Here is a 27,891-nt window from a genome sequence, read left to right as displayed (position 1 = left end):
GGAGAACTCACCATTTCCAGTGGCAACCTGTTCCACTCATTGATCACCCTCACTGTCAGTTCCCAGTGTGTGCCGGCTCCATTGAAAACATGTGGAAACCTCTGGATGGGACAGCCTCACATCTCTGCGGGGCTGAAGGAATCCCCCACTACAGCTGTCACAGCCGCGGCAGGGAATCGTGATGTTCTCCCATTGTTTTCAATAGGGCCGATGCTGCTGCCGTTTGCCCCACTTAAAACAATGGGCGATATCGCAAAAAGAAAGGAAATGATGCGATTTTTTTCACGCAGCATCGCAGGAGTGAAAACATCGCAAATGAGATTTGAAAATCATTGGTTTCATAATCATGTGTTTTCACTCACTCGCATTTTCTCGCCAGTGTGAAGGATCTCTTAGGTTGTTTTTACATGGGCAGAATTAGGTTGCAGGATGCAGCACAGTTGGAGATTTCATCAAATTATATGTATTTTGCTGTGCCTTAAACTTATTGCAAAGCATTTTGCTGAATTTTTGGCATGTTTTTAACTGCAGGCTTTAATTGCAAAATTACATTTCCTGTATGTCAGAAATCTGCAACATCAATTCTGAAGACGTTGTTAGTTCCGCAGCGGTAAACTTTTCCACTGCGGAAAAAAGGACATGCGTATTTGAATTAAAGATGTGCAGATTTCAAGTTCCATAGAGATATTGTTATGTCACAAAAATGTCCATGTGGGAGAAATACGTCTCCCTACAGGAGTATTCATATGCTGCGGATCCGCTGTTGGTTATCCATAGCTGCATAATCCACAACAACGATGGTGCAGATTTTGGTGTGGATTCACAGTGAATTCTACCCCCTTTTTTGAAGGAGTAAAATCCATGGAGAAAATCTATAGCATAGAGTCATAGAATGGTAGAGTTGGAAGGGATCTCCAGGGTCATTGGATCCAACCCCCTGCTCAGTGCAGGATTTACTAAATCATCCCAGTCAGATATTTGTCCAGCCTTTGTTTGAACACTTCCATTGAAGGAGAACTCACCACCTCCCGTGGTAACCTGTTCCACTCACTGATGCCCCAGGATGTGAAGTTTTCCCAGTGGAATGAACGGGCAAACCACCCCTGGTGTCGCAGCACCCCTTGCAGGCTCTCACAGCGCAGCAGGGTGATTCAGCACCCCAGTTGAGAGTCACTGCTCTATAATTTCGTACAAGTTACGGCTAAAATCTCAATACAATTCTCAATTGTAAAACCAATTTCAAACGCAATGATGTAATATAGCAGAGTAGTGAGATAAAAAGTTCTTATGTTATGCAACGTTTTGTATCTTACATTTATACAGACTGAAAAGCCAAAATGCATGTTTTCCTCTAATTACGGTAAATGGCCCAGGATGCAATGAGGCCGTAAATATTAAGCAGGGGATTAGCAATGCAGATCTAAAAGGCGGAGTGTGATTGGAGCAGGAGTTTGACATAGTTGCTGTTAAGTAGAGGAAGGATACTACACGGTTCCCGGGTAATGACACTGAACTCCAATTTTTTTCTCCATTCCGGACTGACCTGTTAATGATCTGGTTTATTCTTTTAAATACATGTTCGATGATGCGGCATAGTCATGAAGTTACTTCACGCCAGGCTGGATATGTTTCCTGCAACTGGTCCCGACTATAATAGGCAGGATGTGTAACCATGTAGGCAGAGGGGACTGCCAGAAGAGTTAGGGTGCTATGTCTATTATTCTACCAAGGAGCGGGCGATCCTCCTGTGTGCCACTATGTAAAAGATGACCCTGCCCGTGGTTTCCACACAACCCCCCGAGCCCATTCTGAACTGAGAGCCTGTTCCATTTGGCCTCCCAGTCATTTACACTTACATTATAATCCCAGAAGTACAAATGATTTGTGTTGCGGCATTACTTATCAGTGACTTTCTTACATTTTGTTTTTCAGACATACAAGAGTGTTATGAATTAATGCTGAATTCTTCAAATAGGGATGTGACTAAGAGTCTAAACCCAGACCCACCCAAGGTGGACCCGCAGGTAATCAGACCTAGTAGCCCATTTTATTTGCTGGATGCCATAGGTATGGATGTATGTTCTCCTAGAAGCAATGCTTCTGTGAGAGAATATCTCCGCACATGTGCCCCACACAGTACCCATATGGCAGAACGCAGACGCCAACGCATCTCCGTTCACTGCTGTGAAAGCAAATACGAGCACTACGAGATGTACACAAAACCTAAAAGTAAGTTCATCAGATCAAATATAGATGATGGGGTGTCTTATAGTAGTACAAAGAGTACATATTGGTAACAACAGAATCCATCTAACCTGCTGAAACGTTTACCAATACAATGTTAGCAAGTATAAGGGTGCTTTCACATGGGGTAGAATTTTACCACATCCCTCATCCAAAATCACCCTAAGGTGATCTTGCAGAACATCTCCCCACCCAATAAGGAAAATGGCAATTACCGTAATCCTATAAAAAAGGTACAGAATTTTCCATACACACTCATTGTCAAAAACAAATCCCTCCCCTAGAAGGAGTTGTCAGAATGAAATTAAACTTTCTATGTGTGATTGTGATGTTGATATAAGTAAGTGATTACAATATCAGAGGAAAAGGACTGTTTATTGTAGAAAACTGAATACTTAAAGGGAGGTTCTAATATCCTGTTGTATTGCATCTAGCTTGGATACAAGATGTGATACGGGTGGGCATGGAGGCTCTAGTACCCTGCTCTACGGCCCCTAGCTTGGATACAAGATGTTATATGGGCATGAAAGCTCTAGTACCCTGTTGGGCTGCTTCTAACTAGGATACAAGATGTGATACGGGCGAGTATGTAGGCTCTAGTACCCTGTTGAGTCGCCTGTAGCTTGGATGCAAGATGTGATACGGGCGGACATGGAGGCATACAGGCTCCGTATGGTATCCTGCTGCATATTGGTCCACATTTGCTGTAACTGAGCCTCTAGATCATGCAAACTTGTAGGCGTCCCAGATGGTCCCATACATGTTCTATTGGCAATAAATCTGGCGACCGGGCAGCCACAGAAGTATGACAATGTTGTGGGGGCATTCCTTGTTGTCTGCTGGAAAATGCCTCTTGTGTTCCTCTTATGGTGGTTTCCATGTGGCTGCAGGATGTCCTGATCATGTTGTTAATCTGTCATTGTTCCTTGTACCACTACTAAGGGTGACCGACTGTCATATGTGATGGCTCCCAAGACCATCACACTGGCAGTGGGGGCAGTGTGCCAGTCCACAGCAAAGGCAGGATTGAGGCATTCACCCCTAGATCTTCAGCCATGAACACGGCTGTCGTCAGCGCCCAAACTAAACCTGGATTCGTCACTGAAGACAACCCGGTTCCACTCTATAGAAGTCTAATTTTATTCTATATGACACTGCAAACTGAGGTGATGGTGGGTGGGTATCTAAAGCACTACACATAATGGGCACCATAAAACCAAATGTCCTTCAGCCAAGAGCCTGGAATGGTTCCAACAGACACAGGGGCCTGTAATGATGGTGCCATCTGTCTCTCGATGGTGGACAAAGAAACAGTTGAAGCTGCTCATGCTAGTTTTTTGATCAAATGATCCTCTGTACTGGTGGTCTGTCAATGGCATCCTGAGCCCAGTCACCTTGTGTGTGTGTGCCTTCATGAATCTACTGCTCCCATACCTCCTAACAGTTTAGCTAGAACGGCACAAGTGGGGGTCAATTCATCAATACGACCATCCAGCTTCTCGCATTCCAATAATGCGCCCCTCCCCAAACTTTAACTGGGCAAAATCTCTTTACATCAAAGAAGTCAACAAGCTCTACACGAGCGTCAAAAGAGGTCCACTACACAAGTAGCCTCTACGAGTCGTATTAAAAGCCAAGGGTGGAACCAGTTTCAGGGCCTCAGGTGGCAAGACCATTCATCTAATCACGCCGCAGCTCTAATCATTTGCATGTCTGCCTGATGTAACTGCATGCCAAGTTTTGCAGCAATGCAACAACTCCCTCTAGGAGTGTATATGGCCCTAGTAGAGATATACTATAATACATCTCACTTAGGTTATACACACTAGGGTAGATTTATTAATCTTCCTAAGCGTGTGTTGACATAAAGCAGATTTGGTGCTAATTTTTCGTAGCGGCAAATTCCACAGATTTTGGGCTCTTTTACACGAGCGTATATTGGCTGTCCTTTTCACGGCCGGCTGATATATGCTACCATCTGATGCATTGGATTCCAATGCATCAGATCACATGGCCATATTCCCGTATGCGAATATAGCACCGGGCACTTTTACGCCGGGCCAGAAAGATAGTCCTGGAAGTATCTTTCTGTCTGGAATACGTTAGCCGCTGCATGGGCTCTTATGGGAGCCAATGACCGAGACCGGAGAAGGGAGGTGGGAGGGAGTTTAGCAGCGTGACAACTAAACTCCCCCCCCCTTCTCTCCTCCCCTCCGGCTGTTTGCAATGGGAGGGGGCGGAGCTAAGCGAGGGAGGGGGAGACAGCTAAGCTGTCTCCCCACACGCAACGGCATTGCGGCCTCGGCGTATATGCGTCGGGGCTGTGCTGTCTGAACTGGTGCACAAACGTTAGATTTGTACGCCCGTTCTTACATTTTTACAGCGCCGGCGGGCGCACGTAAAAACTCCAACGAACGCGTGAAAGAGCACTGAAGTGCAGATTTTAATGTGGATCCATAGCAGACTTCACTCCAATTGAAAGGCCACATGATGATGCATATTATACATAGATTGGCTAAACCTGCTGACTTTGGTGGGACTGACCAGCCCTACCAACTCTCCGTCAACAGCAGATGGCGGGGAGATAAGGATTGGATTTCAACTTGCCCAATCCTTTTGTTCTCGGGAGATAAGTTGCTGCCAGACACATGTATAGTGGCTGAGCTGAGTGTGCATGTGTACAGGTGGGACAAGAGAAATAGCTGTCGGCTGAACAAGACAACACCTATCATATCTCATGTGTGTGGGCATTAATAGACTAGCTAGTCTTAAGAATGCACCAATGATAAATGGATGATACATTTGGTGTATATTTACATCTTTCTCTCTCTTCATGCCACTTATTGATTGGCTTAGTTTCCACCAAACGTTTAGCATATGTTGTCGCATTTAAGCCATACTCTCCTTCCCATTAATCCATTGCCTGTTTCCACGGAGCCACGCCCCCTTGTCTGACAAGGTGCAAAAAGTGTTTAAAAGATTGAGACATAATTCTGGCATATTTAGTTGAGTAAATCTTCTCCAATGTTCACAATTTAACATACAATAGGCAGAAGCAAACTGGGCTGAGATTGTACAAATATTGGCTTATCATTTTAATGTGATTTGAAACCACTTACTAACTATAATCTTATTTCTTTATATATGGTAAATATGTGGTGTGTGTATATATTCTACATTAATGCAAACATTTATTCCTATTATTTCTTAAAGACTATTTGCGAATTGGATCTTGAAGATAACATGACATCTAATCTGGAGCCTCAGTGTGTTCGTGTAATTGGGAAGGTTACAGAAGAGAAGACTACTGTCCAGACGTTACTGTGCCCTCTACACACCGTTCTTCCCAAGGTCAGACTGCGTAGACACCAGTACATACTGCTTCTGTGATAGGAGTTGCATTTTTGTATTCTTTGAACTGTAAAAAAATATATAAGTACAGGTCACTTATAATCCACACGACAAGAGTTTATATGTACTGTGGGCCTTGAAAATTGACAATACACATAAGGCCGGCTGCACACGGCCAGGTCAGATTCCGCATGTGGGATCCCGCAGCTGAATCCGACCCTGTGCCCAGGCGGTGACCCCAGCATACCTGTCCGCCGTCTTCATATCTTCGCTGTGGATGTGCTGGGCTAGCACGCATGCACAGTACAGATTATGCCGCGGCATCGCTAGGTGAGGATGCGGATCCCGTGACTTTTCCGCAATGATGATTCCGGAATGGTCGCTGGGCGGACGTCTTCCATTGACTTCAATGGAAGCCTTCTGTACGGAAACCATACAGAATCGCAGCGGGCTGCAATTTTTCCTCCGCAAGTGGAAAATCCCATTCGATTTCCGCTCGTGTAGAGGAAATCGTGTTTTGTCATAGCATGCTATGGGCTGCATTTGCTGCGGAATCCAAAGACGGACGCCCGCTCCGGATTCCGGCAATGCAAATCTGCCCGTGTGCAAGCGGCCTAAGAGAGCCATCCGCTGAACAGCTATTTCCTCCAACCTGTACAATAGGAGAGACTCTATCTAGCTGCCTCATGAATTTGCGGTGTCATCAATTACTTCACTCGTAAACTTAATATATCGTCAATTTTAGATGTAAAAACATTTTCGGTCTATAAAGTGTACAAAAAATGGGCACACCAAAAAGTAACATCAATGGGAGATATCGCTATTCATCATTTAATTATCATATACATAATCATATTTTAAAAAATCAAGATTGTACAGGGAAGAAAAAAGGCTAAGTATTGCACCATGCCTGCTGTCTTGCGCATTATGCATAAAGTGTCAGTGCGCACTACAGAAAAACCCGCAATACTGTATTCCATCATAGTTTATCCAGCTATAAAAGGTCATCAAAGGATTACGTAAGCGGCACGCAAAGCAAATGTCACCATCTACAGTGCAGTCCCCACCTTAATATATAAAGCAATATACCAATAAATAGCCACATGATAGTAAGTATGCAGCATATCTCGCCCATATAATATTATTCAGCATGGAGCGGAAGTCCATAAAAACAATCATTATTTAAAATGTCATGGATCTCAACAAAACTGGAGCGGTAACATTTACTAATGCGTTTCAGACTATAGAACAGTCGCATGGCATGTGGCACCACATCCCTCTGACAGCACAACAAGGTATTGGGTATGTTGCAATTTAGCATGCTCAATCTTTGTTTCCCATGACATCTGCTGCTCAGTTTTAAGAACAGCATCTGAAAACTAAATACAAAAAGGATCTAAATGTTTTATATATAAAAGCTGTGGAAATTCACTATGATGATCATTGGTGCCAGAGCACTGTATTAACCCTTTGCAATTCAATCTTGAATTCAGGGTTTCCTAGGGGGCTTTCTTTTTCTGCCATTATACAATGGTGCCATCTGCTGGCTAGAGCCAGTATTTTGGTATGGGATATGCTGGAGAGGCCCCCGACAACAGAGCAGCCAGTAATATACAGTAAGAATACCCTGCCGGACGTCTCCCGACATCAGAGCTGTACAGCCTTCAATCAGAATGTCTTTAGACGTCAGACAGTGGATTTGAAAGGGTTAAAGTAACCCTCCATTCTAGGGACAAAACGTGTCCAAGGACTGGAGGGAGGGGGGACTTGTATTACATGGTGCTCTCCTTTCTCCCAGTTCAGCCACCGATCCACTTGATCTTGGAGTCCCTAATTATTCTTCTGAGATGGCTGCAGTGACCTTTAGGCTTTCCAATGCACACTGAGCACTGGCGGCCAATCATAAAGCAGCCCTCTCCGATCCCAGGATAAATTTTGAACACGGAACTATAGGGTTGCTTTTTAAACTTTTGTAGGCATTAATCCATTTTTCACTTTGTTTAACCCATTCCCAACATCCTCAGGAGTCAATTGTGCTCAATATACCGTGGGTGTCGGCTGTCTTTGACAGCAGACATCCAGCCACAACTGCTGTGAGTGGAGATAACTTTGATTTCCACAGTTAACACTCTAGATCCTGCTGTCTGTTCTGACAGCAGCATTTAAAAGGCCTGACAGTAGGAGAGGGCTACCTCTGTCACTCAAATTGTTTGCTCTCAACAAGATCATGGGCGGCTGTTTGTGCATAGGAAGAGAGCTGTCATTCAACATGCAGCGGGCTCCATGTGACTTGGAGCTCAGCCCTGGGTCAAACCTCAAAGTGTATTTTATTTTGAAAAGCCGCAGTGTTTCAGAATAAACACCCACAGGGGCAACAGGCTTCCCTGTCCCGGAATTATATTGGCTGTGGTTTGGGCACCATGAACCCAATGAGAAAATCCTTTTGAGAATGCCTGTAAGAATTTAATATACTGCAATACTGAAGTACTGCAGTATATTGTACAAGCAATCTAACAATTGCTGGTTCAAGTCCACTATGGAGGGTTTAAAAAAAAAAAAAAAAAAAGGTTTATTAGTTTTCTCGAATTAGTAAATTTTAAAACTATGAAAAGTTAAAGAAAACCTTCTACCATTTTTCAAATAAAAAAATTAATGTAAGTACCGTATATTCTGGCGTATAAGGCGACGGGGCGTATGAGACGACCCCCCAACTGTCACCTTGTACGCCGGGAATACAGTAGAGCAAAAAAAAAAATCCTTACTCACCTCCCCCGGCGTTCTGCGGCGCTGCTGCAGGCTGTCGCTCCCTCCTGGTCCCCGGCAGAGCATTGCTTTCTGGACACGGGGCTTGAAATCCCCGCCTCCAGAAAGCTAATACTGTGATTGGCTAACACACGCCGTCAGCCAATCACAGCCATTCAATGACATCATTGAATGGCTGTGATTGGCTAAAACACACATGCCTTCAGCCAATCACAGCCATTCAATGACGTCATTGAATGGCTGTGATTGGCTGACGGCGTGTTAGCCAATCACAGTATTAGCTTTCTGGAGGCGGGGATTTCAAGCCCCGCATTCAGAAAGCAATGCTCTGCCGGGGACCAGGAGGGAGCGACAGCCTGCAGCAGCGCAGCAGAACGCCGGGGGAGGTGAGTAACGATTTTTTTTTTTTGACACTTTCTTTTTTTTTGTATTACCGGCGTATAAGACGACCCCCGACTTCAGAGCAGATTTTTGGGGGTTCAAAAGTCGTCTTATACGCCGGTATATATGGTAAAATGGTATTGTCCAATTTATTAAAATATCACATTATTTGCGAACGCCATCAAATGAAAAATCCACAATGCCAGAATTGAGCAATTACAAGTTGCTCTGCAAAAAACAAGCATTCACACAGCTGCACGGACAGAGAAAAGACACACCATGAACGTGGTAAAAAAAAACCAAAAAACAACCCCCAACAAGAAAATGGAGAAATTGCGGGGTTTTTTTCCATTTCGCCCAACTTACAAATTTATTTCTACAAAACGTTTGCAAAACACAAGCCCTCCCATAGCTATAAAACTGGAAAAATAAAAAAATTATGATTTTTTTGAAAGTGGGAAGGTAAAATGAAAATGGAAAAAAAAAGAGAGAGTTACAGTGGGAAGGGGTTAAAACAAGTCATCTGTAAATACACTGTCAAGTGGAGGATTGGGAAGTAACAACACTGTGTGCCCATAATACATGGAAAGATGTCATTGTGTCAGTCCACCCTTCAATTACCGGCTATCCAAACTGCATTTAATAAACTGCAATAAGGTTTTCATTCATACTGCACATTCTGAATCATCTTGTGGTTTACAGCGCTCAGTATGAATGCTGCCCTTTGGTTGTGGGCCAATTTTAAGTGCATATATTACTGTAAGAACACTTTGTATTTTTCCTCCTCCTTTAACACAGCTGCTGCTCCTCAGATTATTCCTCTTTCTTCATTAACAGCTATGTTATCAAAGTAATGTACATCCTTTTCACCTTCTTCTATACATTAATCACCCTACTGCCACCACTGCACACCCACGCACAATCCAACCAACAAGAGGCTACGTGAAGCAAGCTACAGCCTACAAATGACAATGGCATATTAGTTCTTTCCATATTTCTTCTTCTCCTTGCATAACACTATAGCACTTGTAGATACGGGAATTACACAAATGTTTCTACATGGACTTAAAATGAATCCGCTGATATATATGTGTATGAGTTTCCAATGCATAAACCCGGGAAGAGATGAAAAAAGCAAGAAACTGGAGTGTACTTTTTGTGTTATAGATTCTAGTTTTAAGAATATTAAGTTAAAAAAAATCCTTTTCCCAACCGTCACATAAAAAAATTAAATAAAAAATTGGTATTGTCATGTCCGTAATAGTCCAATTTACTAAAATATTAAATCATTTAATGGTGAATCCCATCAGAAAAAATATACATTGCTAGAATTGCTGCAAAATAGTACCAATAAAAACTACAGGTCGCCCCACAAAAAAAAAACGGAAAAAAAAAAAAAACGCTCACACAGCTGCGTTGACAGTGAAACGACACATCATGAACGCAGTGGAAATAACCACCGCAAAAAATGGCAAAATTGTGTTTTTATTCTATTTTATTCCCCCATTAGAAAATGTGTTTTTTAAATCCATGTTCAGAGCTCTGTATATTTTTAAAAGAGAATGGTTACATGTAGACCCTGGCCCCAGCCATGTATGGTAAAGGGGTTTTCTCATTACTTAAAATTGTTCCACAACCACTTTGTACTTTCTGGTTTCTGCTGACCAGGACCTGTGACTGCTGCAGCCAATCACTGATCTCAGCAGTGACCTTCTATAGCCAGTGATTGGCTGCAGCAGTCACAGGTCCTGGTCAGCAGCAACCAGGAAGTACAGAGTGGCTGTGGAGCAACCTTAGCTAATAGGGAAACCCCTTTAAGACCCATGTACATTTAGCATATTATAAGACTGGTGCATAGACAGTCCATTCTGCAGACCGCGCTTCCAAATTATTTTACCCTCCAGCCGATTTATTTCAACTTATATGATGGCACCGTTCCTGCCTTCATGTCTTCATCACAGTCTCTTCTTATGTTTTTAGCACGTTGGCTCCCTCGTTATACATTGCACAGCTGGGCTTCCTTCATGCGCCTCCTCTATAGTTATTAATAGTTTTCTCAGACAGGCAGACTCATTTGTACTTGTTCTAAATAAGAAAATAGTGGGATTAGGGAAATGATTTACCAGTACGTTTCAATAAAATTCTCAGATCATTACTTAAATATGTGCCTTGGATGTAGCTTGAGATTCTTGGTTTTAGTCTAGGACTACACAATGACTTTGGCCTCAACACATGTTGCACGGCCAAAGATTACTCGCTACGGTGCATTCTAATGTAAGTGAATATGATCATGTTGCAACTCAAAAATTTGCTGGGACCTCAGACCCAACAATCCAAAGAAATCTATCAGGTTTGGATTTTCTGCAATTGTGGGTCACCACAACTTCCATTGAGACTACAAGATCCAGCATGGCCAAGATGTCACTATGCGATATTAGAAGACATCATACCCCTCTCTGTAAGAGAACTACAACTCAACACATCCAGTCTCTTATTATGGGTAGTCAGAAAGTATAAGAATAGAAAACTACAACTCCCAATGCTTCTCTGGCTGTAAGATGTCATCCAAGAATCCATCATCACAGGACCTCCACTCTCCACTGCTGAGCTCCATCCCCTCATGACATCACAGGTTCCTCAGCTCCACTGCCCAGCATCACCTATTACACTGTTGATCTCTGCCACCCTTGTGACCCCATCAAAGATCCTTATTCACTAATCCTGTACATTGAGGGTCTTTTCCTCTCCTGTGTGTCATAGCCCCCCCCCCCCCTTCCCACTGGGTGCCACAACTTGCCTCACAGATGAAACGTCCTCAATGTCATTGATAACAACTTGAACTGGATTCTCTGGGTAATGAGCAGCCAGTGAAGGGATTGGCAGAAGATTAACTGGGGGAGAGGTGAATAAGACAGGCAACAGAGTTGAGGATGCATTGGAGAAACGTAAGGAAGGCCACAGAGTTGAGGATGGATTGGAGAAACGTAAGGAAGGCCACAAAGAAGGATGTTGCGGTAGTCTAAATCAGAGATGATGAGGGCATTTTTGTTGACTCTGGGTTGAGGAAAGATCATATCCAAGAGATGTTTTTGTGCCCATTGAAGACTCACAATGAAAGGACATTCTGAGTACGACCCCTACATATACAGTAGGGATTAAAGACCCTGCTTCTGCTATCATCAGAAGCATGTTGGGTTGTCAGCTGTTAGTCACAGCTCAAGGAGAAGGCAGGAGGAGTTTTTAACCCTATCTGCCTTCTCCTTTCTTTAGTACATAGCGCTCAATGCACTCTTCCTTTCCACAGTCATTTTTGTGGCATTTCTTTTTATGTTATAAAACATGCCATGAATTTAATGCATTTTTTAAAAACTGTTTTTGTTCCTTTTTTTTTCATTAAACGTTTTTTGTGTAGCAAACTGTAGTTTTTATTGGTACCATTTTTTCCGATACAGAAATCTATGGGTAACACCCGAAAAAAACCCACAAGTCTGTATGTAAAAAAAACATGCATGAACTGACAACAGGGTTATGGCTACCCAAGACTCATTGATGCGCATGAAGAGTGGTGGCTAGCCTGTCTGATCTGATCCAATAGAAGGGCTACTATAGCACAAACTAAAAAAAATTGCTGGCTATGATAGATGGGCGTCAGTGAATTGCAGCTTATGCAAGGCCACAGACTGGTCAGAATATCATTGTACACCCCTTCATGGCGGCGGCCTATTCTAGTAGGATACTGTGAAAGGGGCCACTGGGTGGAGGTCAGGCCCTCTAGAAGGTTTGGGGCTGACAACCACAGGAGACTCTAGATATCTGGCATAACAGGCTCCATCACAAAAGTACATCAGGATAGACAGTGGCTTGTGGCAAATAGCAAACTGGAGGCCTGACATCTTTCTTTTTAAGGACATGGCCTCCCTTAAAGGGGTTGTCCCGAGGCAGCAAGTGGGTCTATACACTTCTGTATGGCCATATTAATGCACTTTGTAATGTACATTGTGCATTAATTATGAGCCATACAGAAGTTATAAAAAGTTTTTTACTTACCTGCTCCGTTGTTAGCGTCCTCGTTCCCATGGAGCCCGACTAATTTTCGCCCTCCGATGGCCAAATTAGCCGCGCTTGCGCAGTCCGGGTCTTCTGTAGTCTTCTATGGAGCCGCTCGTGCCAGAGAGCGGCTCCGTGTAGCTCCGCCCCGTCACGTGCCGATTCCAGCCAATCAGGAGGCTGGAATCGGCAGTGGACCGCACAGAAGAGCTGCGGTCCACGAAGCAAGAGGTTCCCGGCGGCCATCTTCACAGGTAAGTATAGAAGTCACCGGAGCGCGGGGATCAAGGTAAGCGCTCCGGTAAGCTGTCTGTACGTCCCTGCATCGGGGTTGTCTCGCGCCGAACGGGGGGGGGGGTTGAAAAAAAAAAAAACCCGTTTCGGCGCGGGACAACCCCTTTAAGGACACTGCCTAGTTTGGCGCAAAAGACGCAACGTTTTTTTGAGGATTTTCTTCTTCACTTTTCAAAGGCCATAATTTTTTTATTTTTCCATTGACATGACCATATGAGGGCTTGTTTTTTGTGTGGTAAACTAGTTTTTATTGGTACCATTTTTGGGTGCATGTAATGTATTGTAAAACTTTAGAGAAGGGCTCGTGATCTGAGGCATACCACATCATCTGTTACAGGTGGAGGAGGCAGAGTTATGCCATGGGCATGTATGGCTGCCAGTAGAATGGAGTCATTGGTGTTTATTGATGATTTGTCTATGGATAGAAGTGGCAGGATGAATTGTGAAGTATACGGAGCAAGACTTTCTGCTCAGATTCATTCAAATGTAGCAAAGATGATAGAACAGAATAAAAAACAGTGCGGCTATAAACAATAAAAAGTCAATTAACGCACAGTTTTTACATAATTTGAACACTGCACCGACTTATACGATGTAGCTGTTTTTGGACACATTGCAGTTGCGTCTCAGTCACTACGTGGGACCGCATGGCCTATCGTGAAAGCACAACCAGTTGAAGGCTGCTTAGGTGCTATGTTGGCTTGGGGTATCCCTTCCTATAGTGGCATCCTAACATCTGGGACATTATTCTTCCCACAGTTCTGTGGCGTTGATTGCTGATGCATGGGCCAAAGCACACACTCCTATTAACTCGGCAGCGCTAACTCTCTCCTCCTGAGACCCTAGAAATCTCTTACTTAGCAGTACAGTGGAGAGGAAGACTCCCTATCCTCCCATACTCGACTCATCAGCTTGTCCTTCACATTCTTGGTCTATGGCCTTGTCATAGCTGCAGCTGTTGTCACCTGGTAAAGCGAAGGGGAGATTCGCTTTCCTCCCATACATAGGCTCTTACAATGGGCTGCGCTCACAATGGCGGTCATCTTCTGCTCTTTTATCGAGGTCTATAGGGTTTATATAGAGCAATAAGGACTGAACTTAAGCCCTGGTAGTTTAAAGCCTTACATGCCTCAATCAATAGCAACTGCAGCATGTTAGTAGAGAACAGGGGCCACTGCAGTCATGATGACCATCGCCTCCCTGGCCTGCTTAGCTCTACTCTCCCGCAATCACTCTCAGCAGAGGCCCTTCCTCCTGCCCCCAGAGCGGATGATGCGCTAGCCACGTCATTGCTCGTATACAGGGGTCTAGCGCTTTTTCTTCTGTTATTTACGCTGGTGATGTGGCAGTACACACATATAAACAACTGAGACAACTGACAGCATACATCATTCCTAAGGACCATGCACTAATTAAAGCAACCAATGTTATGAAAATTACTAGTAAGGGAATTCTAAAACTCTTTTCAACAATGAGCAACATGGCACTAAAGTACCATTAAAGTCTATGGCCAGGTGTGCTTTTAAAAATTACCTATAACTCAACCATGACTAGGTAATGATTATTTCATTTCTTCAATGTTGATTGCAGTTTTCCTCTGTACAGCTTTGCTGCACCCTGGCTGCATTAGCTAAGCTACCATAGTCTGAAATCTGCCCCATCTCATCATACGCTCAGGTTGCGATCTCTCCCAATTACTTTACACTGCAACTCCACTTACCAGTTTGCAGGTGAATACAGGACATATGTAATTGCAGAAATAATAAGATTATCTAGTAAGAAAAGAATTATGGAACACTTTTGACACATATATTGAAGTAAATGAATGGAAAATATGGAAGAAGATTAAAGGAAGAGTAGAAGCAGCTGTTGTGTCAAACTGAGTAGGTAGACTAGTGTTGGAAGAAGAGGATGGGTGAAGCAAACCTATGGTGGTGCCTGAAGTTGAAGGCAATGGTGAGGCTATAAGGCCGAGTCAGTCCTCTGTGTGGGGGTGCTGCCAGCCAGATGTACGCCTCACATGTAGAGGGCATGAGTTGATGTGCAGAAGAAAGAAGGAAAAAGTCTGGCACACGGTGCAACTTTCCAACTACAGTAGACTGGCTCACACATGGCTGGATGCCCGCTTCTGGATGTCCCCATGAACAAATTAGCTAGGACTTTATGTGACACTACTGTCCTCAATCCCGTTTGACTGAATATATCATCACCATTTTTTATATTAATTAAAACCAGATAGAGAAACATATTTCATTTTTTAATCTATTTTAATTTGCCGATTCGTAGAAATTTTTTTATTCTGTTGTCTGTACATGACTATGGAGGCTGACATCTTTCCTGAGTTACATTTAACAGCATTTAGAAGATATGCTTTACAGCAGCCTCATGGGCCATTCACACAATGGACAGGAGCTGACCCATTGACTTGTATGGGAGACTGCTCATTTTGCAGAGAGGAGAGTAGATAGTTACAGCTGATCATCTATTGTGAATGGTGGATCCTGTGTTATCTACAAATAGGTGTTACCTTGCAGCGTAATCCTGCCGTGATGTTAAGGCCCTTTTACACGGGCCGACAGCCTTTCAAACGACTGCACGAGTGCTGACGTCACCACTAAGAGCATTTAAATTGAAAGACTTGCTGCTGGCTCATGGGCATCTCCCCAGCACTCAGCGCTTCACCTCCAATAGGAAGTGCTGAGCGGGGAGCATTTACAAAGGACGTGAAGCCACCGAGCCAACGACAAGTGAGCAACCGCGAACGGCAATTGAGCGTTTTTTGGGGGGGTTTTCACATTCACACTGAATGATTATCGCTCAAATCTGTTCATTTGAATGAATTTTGAGCGATAATCGTTATGTGTGAATGGGCCTTTAGTGGGATGACTGCTGCAAAGCTTTCTCTACAGATCAGGAAGTATCTGCTGATTATTTTTAATATTTGACTGTGTGGACAGTGTGAAAAATGCAGGATTTTAGGTTGTTGGTTTTTTTTTAAAATATGAATTGTGACTGAAAATTTAAAAAAACCACAAACAATTTTTAAACCTGTTTAACACAAAAATGTGATTTATAAAATAGGCCATTTTCTGATGACACTTTCCTTTGAAGAACAGGCTATCTGCCTCGAAACACATTTTATGCTGGTTTTATTCTGCTTTATGACTTTTTAGTCAAGATTTGATCCTCTATTTACAGTCAAAAGCATCTTTACTTGGAAGATTGCACCATGTGTCAGACTTTTCTTCTTTCATCTGCATAAACTTAGTAGGTAATACAAAAGGTGGTGAAGAAGAATTACTTGTATTGGATCTTACAATACATTTCAGGACCAGACTGATCCCTAAAAATTACCTGCCCCACCTGAAAACGCTGCCACAACTACATATACTTGCCTAACATACATGGGTTTTACCCCTCAGCAACTTGTTTTCTGTAACCTTACCACCATTGTGGTTATTTGTAACATAAGGCTGAGTTCTTACAGGGCGGAATCCCGCCGGAAATCTCGCGGTTTGGCTGCAGCGAAAAACCACAAGATTTCCGCCCTGAAAGCGCTGTTTCAAAACCTGCGGCACTTTGCCACGAGTTTTGGAGCGGCTTCGCCGCAAGCTTTTCCATTGCACCCGGTGCTCCAATAGAGAAGAGCGGGGCTGCAACGGGAAAAAAAAAGAAATTGACATGCTGTGGCCGGGGAATCCGCGCAGCAGCGCCGGTTTCTGTCGGCTTTGCTGCGACGAATTGGCAATTTTGTCGCACTGCTACAATGCTACAAATCGCATGTATGAGAAGCCCATGCTTTCTCATGGGTTCCTTCACACATGCGATGTTTTGTAGAATGCAACAACCCGGCATATCGCCGGACCCGCAATTTTCGTGTGGTGCAATGCAACTTTGACAGTGGAAAATCCTGTCAAAGCCCTAATCTAAGCCTTGAGTGCGGGAAAAAATGTAAAAAAGACATACATCACCTTAAAAACGCTTGCCGCCGCTTCTCCCAGGGTCCCGGCACTGATCATCTTCTTCATCTTCTGGTCGGGGATTGAAAAGTCCCCGCTTCCTGGACGCGCTGGCTGTGATTGGCTAACGCTTAGCCAATCAGAGCAAGTGCTCGATAAATGGCAGTAAACCACCGGCGTATCACGCAGTGTGATTGCTATGGAAAGTGCCGGCACACTGTCCACAAGCAGAGAATTATTGTGACTCTCCGCTCATGGAGGGCAATTCGCAGCATGCCTATCTATTAGATTAGGCTGACCGGCGGAGAATCGTGTGCAGCTCCTGCTTCCAGGCGGTGGCTCCTGCGGCAGAGATTTGCCGCGGGACTTCGCAAGGCCCGTGGACAGCCAGCCAGCTCCCCAAGAAAAGGACTCGCATTAGGCATCAGCAGCTATAGTTGACATTTACTGAGGCTGTCACAGCCACCATCATGTAACAGGAAACCAAATTATATATTCATGTGTGTGTGGTTGTGTATGTTTGGAAATTGTTTGGGGGTAGCTGAGAACCCCCCCCCCCCCCAAATTACTAGAAGTAGATCTTGCATACTTTCAGCTATGCTGAGATTTGCGCGGCTTCTGTGGTACTTTCGTCTTGGATATGAATGTGAAAGGATTATGAAAGCTGAAGGAGCTTGTAGACCCTACGACTTAAATCTCCGGCGGTGTTTCAGCTGTGTGGTACTATGCTAATTGTAAGGCACTCCTCAAGCACAGTCCATACAGACCTCCCTCACCAACCTGAGGAACGGGTCTTTTCTGATGAGCAGCTCAATGAACGTTCCACATTTTGTTGAGTACTCTCTTTCCTGGATGATAGCGCTATCTCCGGGGTAAGCCCCTTCTAACATTGCCAATCCTGAGAGATGCTGGGTGTTGCTATGGGTGTTATATTTGTAGGGCCACCTTGAAGATGAGGGTCTCATGTTGGGACCTGCTTAGTGTGATCTGTAATAGAGGGTCACACAGAGTGTAATTAACGCAGAGCATTATTTATGTGATAAACCACATACTGCCTGAGCACGCTGTCCGCGGATGTGGCTTCCATGTGCTATGTGCATATAATACTTTCATGAAGACGTGCGCGCTGAGTAGTCACTGCTATCTAGCTCAGCCATAGGCTTTATTTCCACAAGCGCATATACGGCTTGTTTTCACGCCCAGGCGCATATACAGTACCCATGTGAAGCATTGATTTCCAATGCAGCCGTTCACACGGGCGAATATACGGCGCGTAAATATGCCGGCAGCATGGAAAAAAGAACATATACGCGGTTGCTACATATACGCTTAGCCAAAACATGGTTTTGGAACTATGTTTTGGCCAATATACGCCGGCGGCTCCTATAGACTTCTATTGTAGCAGGGAAAGAGAAGGGAAGGGGAGGCATTTTTGCAGCGTCCAACGCTGCGAAAAGCTTACGGGTGCCTCTATATAGGCACTGGAAGGCATCCCGAGCATTTTGGCAGACCGAGGGTTTTCCGGGGTGCTGCATATTTTTTTGCTAAAAACTACGCTCGCGGTCGTGTGAATGGACGAGAAAATGCTGACCGTGATCGCGGAAAAAAGCCCATTCAGGCGCTTATACGGAGTAGGCGTGAAAACATAAAAACGCAGTCGCCGTATATGCGCTGATGGGAAAGAGACCTAAGGACTCGTTAAAATGTTTGTGCTCATAATACATAGTCAATAGGACTCATTGATTTCAATGGGTTCGTTCGCATGAGCATATTTTTCAGGAGATGTGCGATCGTCTGAAAGAAATAAGTGGCATGTCCTATCTTGGTGTGAATTACGCACTGTAGAACTCATTAAAATAAATGGGCATGCATAAATACACGCAAATTACGCAGGAAACCTGCGCATTCGCTGCATATTAACGCACAAAATCAGTGCACTTTTGTGCGTTCTTTTTGTGTATGCAAATAAGCATGGTGTAAGCGATCTTCGTTCACGTAAACAAGCAGCGCATTTACGCTGCTGAAATGTGCCTACGCCCATGTGAATGATCCCTTAGCATGCTGTTACATGCAGCGTTACTGCCCTGCAGAGTGAAGCAGGAGCTACAATGATGACAGCCAGCAGCTGGATGTCTCGTAGTCCCTGAACTCGGATGTTCAGGGGCCGGCTGTAAAGTATTGCTCCTCCTGTGCTTTGCATGGCAGTAACGCTGCGTCTCATAGCAGGCATAGATCTACACCTGGAAAAACAATGCATTGTTCGCAATGGGTATATTTACATGTGCAATGCTTCTCTCGCAGCATCACTGCGAGATAGAGAGGTCGCAGCATGTCATATTTTCATAGGAGTCTCGTGTAAAAATTGGCCTTGCAATGTGTGGTGTCCCGCATATCACGCAACACACGGACTAGCTGTTTCAAGTTGCGCCCGAGAATCGCCGTGTAAATATGGCCTAAACATTTCATTTTGGGAAGACTTTGGAGAAACCACTTGTTATGTAAGGGTCCGTTTACAGAAAACGATTTCTCAGTTCGCTCATTCGCTTGGGCAGCTTGTTTATACAGACAGATATATCGCTCCGTTGTTTTTATTCACTGTATAAGTAAATGAGAGGGGCTGTTTAAACTGAACAATAAGACCCACCGGGCTTTATCGCAAGTTGGGAGAGGGAGCTAGGGAAATCCTTCCAGGATGATGCCTGGAAAAACGCCTTCACACTAACCCATTCGATGGCAACCGCCTCTAAATTTCAGGAAACCAACTATAAGATTTTGTCTAGATGGTACAGAGCCCCGGCACAACTAGCCAAAATGTACCCACAAACCCCGGACGCCTGCTGGAGATGCCAGGGCGGCAAGGGAGATCTCCCCCACATATGGTGGTCTTGTCCCCTGATTACGCCTCTGTGGCAGGAAATCACAAATCTCTACAATGCTATCTACAAAGACAATGTGGTCTTGACACCCGAGGCGGCCCTGTTGTCCATGGGTCAGGGACCTATTTTCAAATCAAAGAAAAACATTTTTAGATTCTTTCTGATAGCCGTGAGACAGAACATACCAAGACTCTGGAAGACAACCACGCCTCCCTCGAGGACTTCTTGGTTGGAAATCATGGATAGCATTTGCCACATGGAGGACCTTGGTGCCGCAGACAAAGGAAACTTTCCTAAGTTCTTCGCCGCTTGGACGGCCTTGATTCTATTCAGGAACTGCCCCGAACTAAAGACATGCTTCTAACAGGTACACTACCCCCTAACCTAACTTAAATTAGCAGTTCCATTGTCCTGCAACCTCAGGAATCCGACACAGAGCGTTGGTCGCTGGCGGCCGTTCCCATCCCTCTCCTTCCCCTTGTTAACTCCCCACGGTCTCACCCTGCCCCCCCTCCCTTTTTGCTTCCACCCCCCCCCACCTTACATACATGTTACTAGTAGTGTTATTATAACGTTGCAACACCAAACTCACATAGCAGCAGCCCATTAATAGCGCCAGAAGTGGGCGCCGGCTATTGGTGGGGAAGGCACGGAGATATTGCTTGCCCTGTCTCCCAGTTGCCACACCTTGATCAACAAGCTGCCTAATTTCTCACTAATTTTTTTTTTTTGTGGGGAAACTTGTAATAGAATCCCTACCCTGAAAATAAGCCCTATCTGCATCCAAAAAAACCCAAAACAATAATAATACATCACCAAAGAGGCGCTGTCAGCTCCTGTGCACATCTATGGAAACTCCTGCTCAGGAAACTAAGATTACGTCATTAGGAGGATTTCTGCCAACCGAAGAAATTCCCAGCTGCTTACAGCGGGACACTTAAAACATGTTGCCCAGACGTAGATTTTAAATGTCCCACTGTAAACTCCTGTTAGTCCCTGCGGGGATGAGGGGAAACCCCGAAGGTTCCCTTTATTCCCGCTGGGACTAACAGGAATTTCCAATGGGACATTTAAATTGTGCTTCTGGGCAACATGTTTTAAATGTCCCAGTGTCGGGCAATAGAGGACTCCCTCCACCTCTCTCCCCAAGGTATTTCCCTATAGCGGGGAGAGAGAGGTGGGAAGGTTAAAGGGCTTCCCTGAGAGCATGGGAGGAGAGAGCAGGGCTAGAGAGATCTGCCCTCTAGCACTGCCCCTCTAGCCCCACCCCCTCTCTCTTTGCTATGGGAATTTCCTGTGAGAAGCCCTATAGCCCGCCTCTTTCTCTTACCATGCCCACTCTCTCTGCACTATGGGGATATCCCTCAGGGATCCCCAGAGCAGAGAGAGCAGGGCTATGGGGAATTAACCAATAGCAGGGAGAGACAGAGCAGGGCTATGGGTTAATCCACCATAGTCTCACTCTCTCCCTGCTATGGGGAAATCCTGAAGCCCGGCGGGTTTCTTCTCTTTCTCCTACTAGAGCAGCCGGGCTTTTTTAAGCCCAGTGAATGGTCGATTTTCGCGTGCATAAAGTTCGGGTCTTCTGCACGTGAAAAATTGCCAGTTCACACGATTTTTAGTGCAGTCCTCTGTAAATGGTAAAATGTATACATGTCATAAAACATTCTTTTTACCAGTCACCTTTATTAGTGTTCTAGTGCCCCAGCTAGCGGTTACCGTAGTAATTGGGCTGTGGAGGTTGAGGGGTCCTGCATGTCCTTCTGCCACAAAAGAGAACAGCACTAATTTGCATACTATGTGATGCTTGGGACCCCTAGTACAAGTTTTGTTTAGCTGTAAAGGCAAGCAGCCATAATTGAGATTTAGTGGTCAGGCTGCTAATACTAGCAGAGCACAATATATACCGAGGGGAAGTGTTATCAATACTGTTGTTCCCTATGAATGTTGCGCCTGTCTCTCCCTCGGTGTAGCGTGCGACACATTCATCAGTAGAGCACACGCCCCGTTGATGAATCTGTCACTTTTTAAATCGATGCCAGGTCGGACATAGTTTTTTTCTGCCACATTTGTAGTTAGAAAATGTTGTAAATCTTTGATAAATGAGTCACGCTCAGCAGGACTGTGCAGCTCCATCCACTTTTCCCAACACGTTCATAAATGTCAAGAAAGTGGCACAAGAGCTTCATAAATATAACATACGTTGCAAATGCCACATTTACTGATATAATTACAACACAAACACTGCCGTAAATACATTGATGAATCGACTCCATTGTGTAAGGTTTCTTTTTTTTACCTTTTTCCTAGGTGCCTGACCTCTAATAAGGCCTATGGACATCTATTTTTTTTTGTTCACATTTAGCATGTATGTTAGAAAAACTCATACATACGTGCTAAATACCGTGTTTCCCCCCAAATAGGACCCTGTCTTATATTAATTTTTGCCCCAAACGTGGCACTAGGTCTTATTTTCTTACCTTACCTATCAGGCTCGGTCCAGGTCCCTCCTGCTGCTCACAACAGCTCCGGCACCCTTCCCACAGTCCTCGGTCGCTTATACAACATACCTTCCTCCTTATGGGATTCTTAAATCCCGCCTCCAGGAATCAATAGCTGTGATTGGCTCTTCGAACACTGCTCAGCCAGTCAATGCAGCACTGGATGAACCAATGTGATGGCTGTGATTGGTTTATCCAGCACTGCATTGATTGCCTGAGCAACGGTGGAAGAACCAATCAACAGTCATCGCTTTGTAGAGGCGGGATTTATGAATTGTCTGAACCGTGGCCAATCACAGCTATTGCATTGGTTCATCCAGTGCTGCATTGATTGACCGAGCAGCAGTCAAAGAACCAATCATAGCCATCGCTTTCTGAAGGTGGGATTTATGAATCCTGTAACCAGGAAGTGATGTTGTCTGAGTGGCTGAGGACTACGGTAACAGCGCCAAACCTCTAGAGAGCAGTAGGAAGGATCTGGACCGAGCCTGCTAGGTAATGTAGTATAATTTTTTTTTTTTTATGTAATGTAACCAGGGCTTATTTTCAGGGTAGGGCTTATATTTCGAGCCTCCCCGAAAATTAGGCTAGGGCTTATTGTCGGGGAAACAGGGTATGTCCATAAAGCTCCTTTAGTGTGCTTTTAGCCTCCTTCTGCCGGGTTTATATGAGTATAACACAAAAAAAGCATGGAGTAGTGCAGAAGACTATTCCACCCTGTAGAGTCGTATTGAAAAAATGTATCTGTTAAATGAATACCATATTTTCCTCTGGGCAACAAACTATTGAAAAGCTTATGCTGTATCCTTTTAATGGAAACATCACAAACTTTTCAATCACTTTTCATAGTCAACCTCTTAAATGAACAGCATTATAGACTATGGGTGATGGAGCCGTTAAACGAAAGCCTAACAGTGGCATGTGTCCTCCATGGGTTATGATGGCATGCATTTAAAGGACTGTTCAGGAAAAAGCAGACAAGGTAGCCTAGGCTGCGTGTCTAAGGATTTGAAGCTTATTATCTGTCAGCATTAGGCCTTATTAACACGACCGTATTTATGCAGTAATTTAGCTCAAATTGCCCAAAAATCTTGACTATATGAAGCTTTGGATTCTAATGTATTCATTCATATAAACACTTTTTGGGCGCGAGAAAAATTAGGCCGGTAAAAATACCACATAGGCGACCGTTTGTGGTCGACAATTTTATATCCCTCGCTAAAAGATGCGCGGATGAGCCGCAGTAAAATGCAGGCATTGAAAAGCATGGGATACGAATTGCGTATTCCATGAGAAAAATCGCAGCAGGCTCTATTTTACATTCAGAATCTGCACAGACAGCCTCTATTGAAGTCAATGAAGACGTCTGACCCGAAGCCCAGACGCAATTAATATTGCATATGGGCTGCGGGTACCCGCGTCATCACTAAGCTACGGCATGGGAAATACAATGGTCATTCGCAATGGAGGTACTTGTAATACGTAAGGTCACTGGCTGGGCTCACAGCCAAAATTCATCCTAAAGGTCCCTGTAGAAGTCAAGGAGATATGTAATGCTGCTGAAGAAGAAGAACACATCTAGAATTTCATTAAAGAAATTAGCCATTTCAGTCGGTGTGTCCGTTTGCTGCACGGAAATGAACATGCCCTACAGGTGGATAATGTACAGTGAAATATGCCGATAAGTGTGCAGATACGTCTCGATCAATGCGCAAAAAAGTTGCACCGAGACACATGCAAATGCGCATACACCCATTTGACGCTGGTGTAAAAAAGCTAAATAAAATTTACCCACTTAATTTTAGTGCTTGGCCCAATACACACGGGTGTATTTGCATTGCGGAATCTGGAGCAGGCGTCTGCCTCCAGATTGCACAGCAAATACTGCCCATAGACATGCTATGGAAAATCACTTTTCCATTTCCAAAGGCGGAAATCAATTGCGATTTTCCGCTCGTGGAGCGAAATTCACAGCATGACCTATTCCAGTGCGAATGGCTTCCATTGAAGTCAATGGAAGCTGTCTGATCCACGGCCCGTCCGCAGCTGACGCTGTGGATGGGCCGCGGAATCCGCATCATCGTCTAGTGACAGTGCAGTATAATCTGTACTAGCTGGTACATCTGCAATACAGATCCGGACAGGTACACAGGGGTCCCTGGCCGGGCACAGGGTTGCATCCCGTATGCAGAATCGACCCAGCCGTGTGCATTTGGCCTTTGAAAGATGGTGTTTCATCGCACTCACATGAAAATCTCAAGCAAATCTCTTATGTCAATTCCCCACACAAGTTTTTCCCATGCCAGAATCGGAAAGAACTCTCATGGGAAAATCGTTTATGTGAATACACTCTTAGCATGCTTTCACATTGATCATAAATATTCCGTGCGGAAGCTACCTGCACCAAAATCCACATGTCTAACAAAGATATTGACGTGACTTTGCTATGGATTTGCAATGCGTAATCTGCCATTACATATTCTTCCACAAATCCATATCAAAATCTACATCGGAAATGCAGATTTTGGTGCAGATAGCTTCCACACGGAGTATTGCGACCTGTTTGAAAGCACCCTCAGGGTTGCCACACATGGTCCATATCCGACATGTTTTCTTTATTCATGTTGAATTGATCAAAAAATTGATCTATCAAGGGGAATTTATTTGGCCATCGGTCGTATGGGTGTATAAGACTTTCTGCTTAAGAGGCCAAGGCATGTTCAACAGCACATGCGTTATATTATTTGTGCTGAAATGGAAGTGGTTACCTCGTTGTCACCCTCATCCACTCCTGACTCGACTACTGCAACTCGCTATTCATTGGCCTTCCCCACACCAGACTCTCCCCTCTCCAATCTATACTAAACGTGGCAGCTAGGCTCATTTCACTATCCAGTCATTTCTCAGACGCTTCTGCACTATGCCAGTCGCTGCCCATCCACTGCAGAACTAAATTTAAACTCCTCATAGTCACACACCAAGCTCTCTATGGCGCAGCGCCACCGTATATCGCTTCCCTCTTGTCCGTACACCACCAAGCCTGCACACTCTGATTCGCTAACACACTCAGACTAAACACCCCTCTAATACGAACCTCACACGCTCGCCTACAGGACTTCACCAGAGCAGCACCCATCCTCTGGAACTCTCTACCCTAAGGCATCCGGATAATTTCAGATGCACGAAACTTCAGACGCGCCTTAAAAATGCACCTCTTTAGAGAGGCATACCAAATCTCCTGACTTAGTCCCCCTGCCCCTCCCTATGGCTCTGCATACCTTGCACCCTGCATATTGCATACGAACTTTACCCCTGTACCTCCTTACTGCCCTGCCCTGTTTGCTTCTTAATAATTGATTTCTACATGTAATTCCCGTACTGCCTGTGTTCCCCCGTGCCTCATCCCCCCCTTGAACCTCCTACATCACCCCCACCCCATTTGTTTCAAACTGATTGCATATGACATGTAATTGTTGTATTGTCTGTGTTTCTCCTGTGCTTGATAGCGCTGCGGAATAAGTTGGCGCTATACAAATAAAGATTACTATTATTGTAATATTTTCCCCATCCTATAGAGCCTTCACATGTGAAATTGTTACCTTTCATTTTAATAACATTGTGACTTCACGCACACACTCACACACACATGCACGCACGCACGCACACACACACTGTTCTGGGCTGATATGGTCAAATTTGTGCTTTTGTCGTGATTTTCACTAACTGTTTTTCTTTTGCGAAAGATGCTGCACAAACAGCAGCGTGTGTATATACCCTGTAGGTAGCTTGTCGCTGCATGCTCCAGCATCTGGTAACCAGGTCTTTCATAACATATGTATGAGTGAACATTTGTTCTACTTTTGGCTGATCGTTTCCTACCCTGTTTGTGAGCTCACAAGGCTTTTAAGGCTTTTACGATCTGAATGCCATTTTTGTAACCCTCCCCCCTCCATTTGTTTTCCGCTTACCCCAGACATTAATTTACTAGCTTCTTCAGTCCGAGGAGAGATGACATCAGTTCCAGCTGATCCACTATCTCTTACTAGAAAGCACATATATCAATATCATTGCAGCTGGCTTTTTCAGACCCATATGGCTCGCCCAGCCTCCATCGCCTTGTAAGAGTTGCCTCTGCTAGCTTGTATTGATCATAGTAGTCAACATTCGGACATTATTCGCACAGATATTCTGGTGATGAGAAGGTGAATGTAACCCCAATCATGTAAATTGGACTCTGGTTTACAACAGTCAACATGTCTACTGTGTTTGAGTGCACTGGTATATACCATATATACACCGGATACTTAGAGATACCTGACAACTATTCTATATGGTATACAGTTGTGTTCGGAAATATTTGGACAGTAACACAATTTTTAAAGTGACAGAAAAGTGATTTTAGCGGTTCAGCAATGTGACACTTAGGGCTCTTTCACACGAGCGTATCCGTTTTTACATTCGCACGTCCGTGTTGCAAATTCGCATGAATGGACAATTTTACGCGAACAAGTCCAAAGCTTAATTTGCATTTTCTTGTCCATTCACGTGACTAGGTGCAACGTTTTTAGCGAAAAAATATGTTGCACCTCGGAAAACCCTCGCATAAATCCTCGGAATTACTTCAAAAGCCTAAATAGAAGCTGCTAAACTGCCTCCCCCTCCCTTTTTTTGCCAGTCTATGGGATCCGCCAGCGTATATTTTCTAAAGACAGAACCAGAACTATCTTTTTACCCAGTGTATAATTGCCGGTGTGCATTTCGGTCGTGCATGTTCCATTTTTTACGGTGCACTGTTTTTACGCATTGCATATTTGTCCGTGTGAACGAATGCATTACAAACCAATGCCTCAGATGTTCTCGTATATCATCCGGGCGTGAAAACAGGGCCGATATACGCTCGTGTGAATAAAGCCTTGTACTGACCATTTCAGCTGTTTTGGAAAACTTACGTTTGAGTGCTCCTTTAGACAACCGTATGCGCAATTGTGTACGCTTCAGCGCAACATATCTGCGCAGTGAACGAGGTTGGATGACGTAGATTTGCGAGCGTGTCGGCGCATAGTGCTATACTTTTTGTGCACGCATTTGGTTAATTGCCTTTTAAATCACGGTGTGTGGGTGTCCCTCGCCCATGTCAGCATGCCATGCGTCTGCAAAAAGGTGCAGCAAAAGGCACTGATATGCGTGCAAAAGCACATGCAGCACATTAGAACAACATGTTGACCGAGCCTTAAAGGGGTACTCCGGAGATTCAAAGGGATCTATAGGTTTCATAACACGATGACATGTAATTTTGTTATATAATATTATAACTTGTTTTACAAAGTTGCAGAAGTTGTAGCTGTACCTCTGGACTCCCCTCTGCTTGGTTCTGCATAGGAATCCAATGGTTACAAGCTGCATGCTCCGCTGATTTACTGGTCGGGCGCTGTAATTTTAGATTAGTTTTAGCAAAATTACTGCATTAAGCATTTA

At 44.3% G+C, this 27,891-nt stretch overlaps 1 protein-coding gene across 1 annotated transcript in view; it reads left to right on the top strand.

Moving 5' to 3' along the window:
• The window catches only part of DLG3 (discs large MAGUK scaffold protein 3), a 206,781-nt gene that overhangs the window by 2,596 nt on the left and 176,294 nt on the right, over positions 1–27,891 (top strand). Inside the window, exons 3-4 of the mRNA XM_066580902.1 lie at positions 1,933–2,024; positions 5,458–5,595. Of these exons, the coding sequence (XP_066436999.1) occupies positions 1,933–2,024; positions 5,458–5,595 (230 nt within the window). The remainder of the gene's footprint in view (positions 1–1,932; positions 2,025–5,457; positions 5,596–27,891) is intronic.

This window comes from Eleutherodactylus coqui, chromosome 10, assembly GCF_035609145.1.
Source record: "Eleutherodactylus coqui strain aEleCoq1 chromosome 10, aEleCoq1.hap1, whole genome shotgun sequence".
Classification (NCBI taxonomy): domain Eukaryota; kingdom Metazoa; phylum Chordata; class Amphibia; order Anura; family Eleutherodactylidae; genus Eleutherodactylus; species Eleutherodactylus coqui.
Note: the sequence above shows the minus strand (reverse complement) of the source record. Positions and strands in the feature narration are given on the sequence as shown.